At 47.3% G+C, this 10,344-nt stretch overlaps 1 protein-coding gene across 3 annotated transcripts in view; it reads right to left on the minus strand.

The window, feature by feature from the left end:
• Positions 1-10,344, minus strand: part of AHNAK (AHNAK nucleoprotein) — a 54,028-nt gene that overhangs the window by 17,882 nt on the left and 25,802 nt on the right. For all 3 annotated transcript variants that reach the window (XM_083591966.1, XM_083591965.1, XM_083591964.1), the window contains exons 2-4: positions 2,152-2,245; positions 1,400-1,556; positions 230-417 (exon numbers count right to left, since the gene is read on the minus strand). In XM_083591966.1, the coding sequence (XP_083448092.1) occupies positions 230-417; positions 1,400-1,556 (345 nt within the window). In that variant the 5' untranslated portion in view covers positions 2,152-2,245. The remainder of the gene's footprint in view (positions 1-229; positions 418-1,399; positions 1,557-2,151; positions 2,246-10,344) is intronic.

Here is a 10,344-nt window from a genome sequence, read left to right on the forward strand (position 1 = left end):
AGGGTTCAACAAGTTACCTGTCCCTGAACTCACCTTTTGGTACCTGCCCTCAACTCCTTAACTGACTGCATTTGTAAATTTGATAAAAGTCTACCTCTGGTGTCCTGGAATATCCAAGGCGCCACAGGTGTATGGAAAGAGCCAGGTCCCAAGTTACCCCAGGCCCACCCTTAGAACTTTCCTCCATCATCCACAGAAGGGGGTCCTCTCCATGACAATGCTCACTCACCAAAACAACCTCTGGACTCCTTGAGGCAAAGACATCATGGGACCAAGACTGTCCTGGCAATGGAGACCGGTCGCCTTTCCTCTGCAGCCGAAGGCCAACAGTGTGGTGGCCCACGTTCTTCAGGAGCTCTGTGACTTCCCCGGACTGCAGGTTGTCGAAGTAGATTGTGGCACTCACGATCTGATCCCCTGAGGGGGGTGGGGGTGGGATTAAGAACATTAAGAAAAAGCCCTGCATCCACACTGGCCAACCAGGGGCTCTGGGAAACCCGCACCATAGGGCAGGAGCTCTTGTTTGCTCCCCAGCAGCTGGTATTCAGAGACAGACTGCCCCTAAACTTGGAGGCTCCAGTTAGCTGTCATGGCTAGCAGCGCTTGATAAACCTATTGTCCTCCATGAATTTATCGAAAAGCCAGCCCATTTTAAGAAGAAAATTGAACTAGTCCATGATGTGCTGTGTGTAGAGCTGCTTCATTTTTTTTTAATTATTATTTTTGTCTCTCCTAAACTTAACACATCTGGTGTTAAGAGAGCCCAGCTGAGTGCAAAATGTCCTGAGGGGATAGCTTGCCAACGTGGGCTGAGCAAAGTTCTGCAGCCCTTACCCTTCTGTTTTTAATTTATTTTTTCCCATTTCTATCACACTCTCCAAAAATATCACATTAGGCCAGTCCTTTGTCACAGGTCCTATCTGCACGACACTTTTAAAGCAGCATCATACCGCTTTAGAACAGTCAAGGAATCCTGGGAACTTCAATATGTTAAGGGTGCCAAGAGTTGCTGGGAGACCCCATTCCCTTCACAGAGCTACAACTCCCAGGGGTTTCTGGGAAGAGGGATAGACTGCTAAACCACTCTGGGAACTGTAGCTCTCGGGTGGGGGAATAGGGGTCTCTAAACACCCTTCAGCACCATTAACAGACTGCAGTCCCCAGGATTCTCTGCAGGAAGCCGTGACTGTTTAAAGTAGTATCGTAGTGCTTTAAAAGTATGGTGCGGATATGGTGCACGTGACTCTTCAAGATGTCATGGGGGACTCTTTGTGACCATAAAGAGGATGCCCTCTGGTGGCTTTAAAAACTGATGATGAACAGGGAGGAGGAGGTAGCTTCTTGCTGTCCAGCCACTCTGCCCCCGCCCAGACCACCCCCCATAAACCACCTCACTGACCTTCTTTCACAATGCCTGCTTTGGCAGCGGGTGAGTCCTGTTGAACCTGTTTCACGAAAACGCCTTCCTTCGTCTGGTCGATGGTAAGTCCGCGAGAGCCAATGCCTTCCCAGTCGGGGAGCAGAATCTCCCGGGTCTCTTCTTCCTCCTTCTCCATCTTAAGGAAGGAAGGAAGGAAGTATGTAAATAGGAGGCCATGGGGAACTCAAGAGGCTGCACTTAAAGAGGAGAACTCCTGCTCAAATTCTGCACCTCAAAAGTATGCTACAGGCTTAGTTTCAGAAAATACATTTTGCTCTATTATATTTTCATCCCAATCTTGCTCCAACAATCTCAGGGCAGTTATATAAGGACATAAGATGATCCTGCAGGATCAGGCCAAAGGTGGTCCATCAAGCCCACAATCCTGTTCTCACAGTGGCCAACCAGAGGCTTGTGGGAAACCTGTTAGCAGGATTTGAGCACAAGAGTCCTCTCCCCTCCTGTGGTTTCCAGCAACTGGTATTCAGAAGCACTGGTGCCACCAAATGTTTAGTTGAGATGCCATTATCCACACAATAGCCTGGTGAGGTTGGTTACGTCAATGGCCGTTTGCCCCAAGGTGACCCAGCAAGTTGCTGGGCTGCATTGCTGTGTTCCAAATCCAGTGCTCTACCCTGTGCTGCACATAGCTCCTCTCCAGGACTAGGAGATCTGGATAAATACGGCACAGTAGTACCACTGCTTTACTAATAAAGAATAGACTGAATCACCTTTCTAGGACTTTGGTCCAGGCCGGAACCGCCCCAGGAATTCCCTTCTCGTCACTTGCCAATCCTTTGGTAATGTTTCTTCCAACTTCCCAACCTAGAAGAGACAACAAAACAAAGCCTTGTTGGTGAAAGAGAACTTGCCATGTCTAGGCGTCAAGCGCAGGGGATGGGGAATCTGAATTCTGTTGGGAGAAGAACTGGGGTCCCTGAAAATATAAGCTATCCCCCCCCCACCTTTAAGGAAGTCCCCATTTCAGGGATGGGGAACCTGTGACCCTCCTAGACATTATGAGACCACAGTTCCCAGCATCCCTAGTGGCTGGTGCAAACTGGAGTCACGAGGCATCTGCAAAGCCACAGGTTCCCTCACCCCTGCTCTGTTTGCAAAAGCAGGTTCCAAAGAATGTCAGCAATGCCTTTCGAAGTTTACAGGATGGTGAAAGTAGGTTTGCTGAGAGGAAGAATCAGAACTATTTTCAAAAGCTAACGAGGAATGCTGCTTTCGCGTTCCACTTGGCAAAACTGTTCTCTGTGGCGTACATATTTCTACACCAACTGCCGCCCATCACAAAAAGATGTCCCTTTAATTGCCAAATAAAACATACTAGGAAGGGTATACGGAGAGTATTCGGCGCAGCTGATGTTTATACCCACTTAAGAACTGCCTTGCTCAATCTGGCTGGTTTGGTAATCTGTGTCCAGAAAGTGGCCATCTGGGTGCCTGTGGGGAAGGTGTCTAGGAGTCTCCGCCACCTGGCATTCAGAACTCCTGCCTCTAAACATGGAGGGTCCATTTATGTATCACTCCCTCTGTCTGTGATGTTCAGGCTTATGTAGGCAAAATAACATCACCCCAGCAGGCTCGGGGGAAACCTGCAGAATTCTTTAGGGATGGAAACCCCCAAGCAGGGCGAAACCTCAAAACCAGCTCAATAAGAGCATGCATAAAATTATCAAGGCGGCTTACAACAGAATATGTGAGTATGCTAAAACATAAAGTGCTATAAAAGCAATACAAATGATTATATAATCAGTGGAGGGGGGATATTTTTAGGTAGTCCCTCTGCACCATTCAATTTTATCTCTCTATTTTCCCACAAACACTCAAGTCATTTTTTCCCCTGAACTAAAAGCCTACCCCCTTGATCCATTTACTGTCCTTTACTCATTCCTTTCCAAAATTATAACCAGAACCAAGACATTTCATTGTCTCAAGTAGCTTACAAATGGTGTCACACACCCACCCACCCACCGTTTTAGAAGTCTTGCTGCAATCCTTAGACACTAATTCCTGCTTTTCATCTATTTCCCTGCCTCCCTTTGTGTTGCCGCCTGAGGCACCTTGATTTACCCTGGAGCATGGCAGGGCTGGTGCTGACTATAAGAAGAACGTAAGAAGAGCCAATGGCCTGTCTTAATCCAGCATCCTGCCTCTCGCAGGGGCCACCCACCCCGCAAGCAGGACCCGAGCGCAAGAGCACTCTCTCTTCCTGCAGTTTCCAGCAGGTGGCATTCAGAAGCACTGGTGGAAGCAGAGCACAGTCGCCATGCTCTGAGATGGGGCACAAGAACACTGACCTGTTTCAGAGCCAGCAATACCACATCGCTTAAGCACGTGTAAAAGGCTGTATTGGAAAGGGAAGAGAGACAACTGCTCCCTTCCCTTCCTCTTCTCCTCGGGCAGCTCCTCTTCCTTGTGAGCCTGTGCACACTTCTGCCCCGGCTGAGCATGCTACATGCCAGCCACAGCCCCTCCCACAGCCTGAGCATGCAAGGCATGGTACATATGCCGGCAGGAATGCGAAGCCTGTGTTCTCCCTACCCCTGGACTCTAAAAGGGGGAACCTTCCAGGGCACAAGCGGCAGTGCAACGCAAGGAAGCAGTGAGAAACATTGAAACCTGTAGAAGCCAAGGAATTAATAGGCAGGCAGGTGTAGCTCAGCAGTAGAGAACATGGCTTGCCTGCAGAAGGTCCCGGGTTCAATCCTTCAGATGGCAGATGGTGGAAACATTCTCCTCTGCCTGAGAGGGCAGTAAATCTAAGTGGGGCTTCCACATTCAGGAACAGTCTAGCTCTGAGTGCCAGAAGCTCCCAGATCAGATGAAGGGTTTGTTGAGGTTTTTTTGTAGCTCATATTTCTGCACGCTGTCAAAATCCTAAAACGTATTTTGTTTTTATCCTTCATTTGTTGCAATTTGCTTACTCTAGTACAATCTCTTTTCTTAATGGTTCATTAATATATGCTGCTGCCCTATAGAACGAGCCTGTAGGGTTTCAGGCAGGGAAAGGTCTTGCCCATCACCAGCTACCTGAAATCCTTTTGGTGGGGGTGCTGACACTGGGGCCTTCTGCATGCTGAGCTCTCATGCTGCAAACTCTCCCTTGAAGCATAGGAGGCTGCCTTATTCCAAGTCTGTCTCTTTGTCCATCTGGCCCAGCTCTGACTGGCAGCCACTCTGAAAGAGAGATCTCAGGCAGAGACGAGTCCTTCGCACCACCAGGGATTTGAACCTGGGACTTTGTCCATGAAAAGCATGAGCTACAGTCCCTCCTTGCGCAGGTAGACTTCCGCTTGGTGGACTTGGGCCTTCATTTAAAAGGTGCAATACCATTTATCAGCAGAGTGGAAAGGACTTGTTATGAAGGAGAAGGAGAAGAAAGGACAGAGCACAACTGGACATGTTGCATAAGTGTTTTTAAAGGGTGCAGCCAGGGGGCGGCCATGCCTTCACGATCGATGCTTTGCAATGCTCTGGCTCCCATACCCAATCCCAGCTCAAACGCCCCACCTTCCACGCAGAGACCGTGCCAACTTTCTGCGAAGCAACAAGAGGGGAAAGTTTTCCACTTCCAAACAGCTACAGACATGCATGCTCAGGTCATGCAAGAAACCTGATCAGCCCAGACAGGAGGAGGGGAGGCTGCAGAAGAGGCTCCCACTGACATCAGCTCCTGGCCCCAACTGGAGAGTCTTCACAAGCCAGCATTTGAACCGGGAACAGGATACCAGCACTCACCCACCCCTCACAAGATGGCAAACGACATATCCAGGCTTGTTTCCTTAATCTCTGTGGTCTTGTGGACTCCACCAGCCCCCAGTTACAGAGAGGAAAACAACTTCTCAGAACAACCATCACTGGCCAAATGTGCCCACACACAGGCTGAAGAAAGCTACTGGAATAAGTTGGTGTATTGGGAGACCAGGGTTCAAATCCCCACCCCCCCAGCCATGAAGATCACAGGGTTGTTATGGAGCTAAATTGGGGAGGGACAGAAACATCTATGCCCCCATGAGCTCCTTGCAGGAAAAGCTAGGATATGAATGCAATCAGTCAATAACTAAAAGAGGGAATCTGTTTGCAATGTCTGGAAATGTCTCTGAAGCCAGAAGGTTAGAAGAACTCAACAGACTCCCAGTAGACACTGTCTATGCTCTGCCCTTAATGTCCCCCCCGCCACCAGCCTATGTTTGGTCTTTATTGTACACCATCCCTTCCTCCCACAAAACATAGGGAATTCTGTAAAAGCACAGACACTGCAATCAAGTTGTGGAAATGGGCTGTCCGTGGTTGGTCAAACACCAAGCTTGCTTGGTTTCCTAAGTACACACGGCTCTTTCCTCTTTACCTTTTATGGGTTGGGTTCCTCCATAAGGCAAAGTAAAAAAAAAATTAAAATCCATATCCCATTACAAGATTATTTTTTTTAAAGCAATCAACCGGGGGCAGGGTATCAAATTATGGACAATAAGTCACGGTAACATGCATCACAATTTAGGCCATCCCAGAATCAATGCTATTTCATAGCCGTTTAGGTCTTCTTTGCCATGCTTTTGCAACACCACTGATAGATAAGATAGGATGTCTTTATGTATTTATCCATTCGATGCAGTGATGATCTCCAGCAGTTGGAATGTTGCCCTCCATATTTTTGGGACTGCAGCTCCTCATAGTCCCAGCCAGCATGGCCCAAAAAATCTGAAGGGCATCAGGTTGTTGAAGGCTGATCTTCAGCGAGTGCAACGTCTGAAGTCAGGCAAGATGGAGGAGGAAACGCCGCAGGATTCCAGACTACAGAAGCCAGCCAGAGGTGGGGCGGAGCTGCTACTTAAGATATTTCACCTCCATCTCTAAAGGCATTAGGGGATGGTCATGTCTTCAGGAATGCACTTCGCTGGTGCGCCTTTCAGATCCGGAAATTCCCAAATAATTACGATGACCCCAGAAGTGCTGTTTTTCTAGAAAACGTTCCAGCTGCAGACCAAGGAAAGCAGACTTGCCAAAAATCCCCACCCCACATGTCAGGGATGGAAATATCATCCCACAAACACACTTCTCCCTTTGGATTTTCAAGCCCTAAACAGTTTTGGGAGCAGGTTATCCAAAGGACAGCCTGCACACGTGATATGACCCTGCCCAAAGTCTAAGACCGTCTTTGGAGGCCCCAAAGATAAGAGAGGTCAGGCTGACTGGGCCCCGTCAGTGACAGCCTCATATTTCTGGAATACGCTTCCTCATGAGGTTCATAGCGCACCTTCACTGGAGAGTTTTAAAAGAGCTCTTGAGACAGATTTCCCTCTGCTTTTTTATTAACTGCTGTGTTTTAACCATGTTTTGCTGCTTGTTTTTAAAAGGACATGAGGCAGATTTTAAACTGTTGGCTGTATATGTTTCTAAGACTGCCTGTGCACTTTCCCTGAAACGCAGGGCAGAGATTACCATATTTTTCGCTCTATAAGACGCACAGACCACAAGACGCACCTAGTTTTTGGAGGAGGAAAACAAGAAAAAAAATATTCTGAATCTCAGAAGCCAGAACAGCAAGAGGGATCGCTGCACAGTGAAAGTAGCAATCCCTCTTGCTGTTCTGGCTTCTGGGATAGCTGCGCAGCCTGCATTCGCTCCATAAGACGCACACACATTTCCCCTTACTTTTTAGGAGGGGAAAAGTGAGTCTTATAGAGCAAAAAATACGGTATATAACAAATGCTTTCCCCCAGTGTCAGGATCCGTAATCTTGCAATTTAACCCTGTCCACAATGAAGTGAGCACACTTCTAGAAGCGCTCACCTGCTCAAATTAATGCATGTTTGCATGCACTCTTGCCACAGTGTAAATCCTTTCAATTTCAGTGAGGTCGTCTTCTCAGTAAACCAGTAAGTGGGCTGTTAGCCTCGGTTCCTCAGCTACATCTGGGCATCTGATTCTCTGTATCAACAGTGGTTCCACAACATCTTGTTCCTTCTTTTATTTATATCTGCGTTCGTTAACTTATGAAATGAGTTCTCTGGGTGCCATCTTAGACCTCGACAATTTTTAGGTGGGATTATTTAAAACAAACCCACCTAACAGATAGGTGAAGTGCCGATGCTTTTATCAAAGATTCCAGACTCTTTTGGAGGAGTTTCAAGTGCTGTTTACTCTTAGCTTGGGGGACGGGGGGATGGACGGACTGTTGAAGCTTTGTTCAGGTGTTTTGGCTGCTCTGGTCACAATAATCACAATAATATAGAGGGAAAATACCATGCTTCCAGCATGCTTCCCTCACAGGGGAAACAGCTGCTGTAGCAGCTGTCCTTGGGGCTTCCTAGGGTGAGGAGCCAGATGCACACTAAACGGTACCTTCTTTGCAAAAGCAAGGACCTAAAAATCCCAGGGAGAGAACACACTGGTTGTTCAGCTTTCCCATCACCTGCAATGAATTCTCGCCTCTCAGAACCAGCTATCTTACACACACACACACACACACACACACACACACACACACACTGCCTCACCCAGCAAACCACAAAAGGTAATGTTGGCAGTCGAGAAAGCGTTTGTATTCCCCTACTGCCAGTTCCTTGTGGTTCCCGCTTGCAAACACAATTAATTTAAGAGGCTTGTTTAGACAAGAAAAGCTCACTGGTTTTAATAGAAAGCGTTTCCTTTTTGAAATGTATCTCTTGCTCACTCGCCTCTCTCGCTTCTCTTGAAAAGCCTCCCTTCCCAGATTTAACCAGATTCATCATTTCCAGCTAATTCCCACCCTGGAAAATAGCAGCTGGCTAATCCCCAAGATGACCCCAGGGCAAAGGTTGCAGAAATATTTTGCAATCAACCATTCCTGCATTTCTGTGACTCAGCTAAGGCTATCTGTGTTCACCTTTTGTGGCAGTGACGCCACTGGGCTACTGAGATGGCACAGAATGTTCACTGACATTCCAACTGCTTAGAGAACATAGGTGTTGGAATGCCTGCAATTCTGCTTTTGTGGGGGGTAGGGGAACTGGCAATCTGGCTGGGAGCAAAGGATCACATTAGCCCTGGGGGCAGAGATAGCTTTGTGAGGTAGGCAGTCAGGAATATGTTCCCTAAAGAAAGGTTAGTGAACCCATGTAGAATCCAGGGGTGGTTGAGTTTTTTGAAATTGAGCCGGCTAGCAAATTATTTGGTTGAAAATTCCCAATTTATTTAAAATATATTGAAATTTACATTTCATAAAAAGGGAACTGCTAGGTCTGGCCTCCTGCTGCCAGCAGTGGTTGGCTAGATACCTCTGCTGGATTGGGTATGAAGGCAACAGAGCTCTCTATTTATAGGTCTCCCAACATCTAGTATTCAGAAGCAGACTTCCTCTGAATAGTGAAGTGCCATTTAAATCTCATGGTTTGTAACTAGCATCTCCTCCATGAATCACAACCTCTCTGCAGCAGACACTGCTTCTATCTGCATGCTTTCAAACATATCTCCACAATCATGAGGTCTAGAAACTTCCTTTGCAATGAAAACATATTCTCAGGGAATTTACTCCATGCATGCCAGGCAATGCATGATGCACAACCAAAAGGACCACCTACAGGGAAGTTTGCAAAGTGACACGTGGCATCAGTAAGCATTTAGATATTTCTGGCAAAACTAGGGTGTTTTTTACTATTATTTTTAATTATATTGTTGCGAATTAGGAAGGGTAAATGGAAAAAAGGAAGCCTTTCACCTTTGGGTGCAGGAAAATCTTTTTAAGCACATTTAACTGGAAGGGGGGAAGCAAACTTCCTTTTCTGGGAGGGGCAGAACTTGAAACAGTGCAACTTCCCTATTATGGAGTAAATTTATCTCAACTTTTATTATGCATGTGCAACCCCGCTGGGACGCTGGAATTTGCTTAACACTCGTTTAGTACCAGCGAGCTTGGGATCCTGTTTCCCTGTGTGGGAATCTCAGCTCTCCCTACATTCCTAAAAAGCCTCTGTCCCAGACTCTTTCTGCTTCCTTCTTAAAAAAAATAAAAGTGTGTGTATGCATCTAAGATTTATTGCGGCACAAACTTTCATGGGCAAGAAGCTGCAATAAACGGAGCCCAGCTTTTTCCAATATGAAGTGCAAAGCTCTATGGCTCTGATGATTGTGGCTTTAATCTACAGAGGCTTCTGTCGCAATAAAATCTGCTGGACTTTAAAGGTGTGGCAGGACTCTTTGTTGCTTTTCAGTAAAGAGAGAGAAAGAGAATGAAGAAGACGCCAGAGGGAGGGGAAGAGGAAACAACAGTAATGAGAGATGGATGTGGAGCAGAGGAGCAGCAAGCTGTCTTTTTTGACTGAATCAGCCCATTGGACTATCTATGCTCAGTACGCCAACTGGAAGCAATGGCTCTCCAGAGTTTCAGGCAAAAGTCTCTCCAAGCCCTATCTGGAGACGCCGGGGATTGAACCTGGGTCCTTTTGCATGCAAGGCAGATATGAGCTCTATCCCCTTCCCAAACGCGGGCAGATGCTGCAACCTTCTGCTCTGCTACTCAGCGGCGGGGCCTCCAAAAACACAAGCTATAATTTAGCTTCCTCTGCTATTTTGCACTGCCTTCTACGGCACAGACACCAGAAATCCCCTGGTAAGGGCACCCTCTGGCACAGACCTTCTGACAACTTTCCCTGCCCCATCCTCACATTACAGCTGCCAATATCTTTTCCCATTAGTCCTTTACAGCATCAGACACAGCATCCTTCTCAGGGGCAGGAAACAACTCAGTGGAGAGGATCTGCTTTGGATGCAGAAGGAGCACATTTCCAGACCCAGAAACCCTGGAGACCTGCAGCCACCAGGGAAGAAAATGCTGAGCTGGAGAGCCTGACAGCTTTCTATGCTCCTAGCGAATGCAGGCAAGCAGGTATGTCTGCTTTTCCACAGGCAAGGCTTTTGCAGCACAGCTGAGAAAG

Source organism: Podarcis filfolensis (genome assembly GCF_964270895.1).
Source record: "Podarcis filfolensis genome assembly, chromosome: 16".
Classification (NCBI taxonomy): Eukaryota; Metazoa; Chordata; class Lepidosauria; order Squamata; family Lacertidae; genus Podarcis; species Podarcis filfolensis.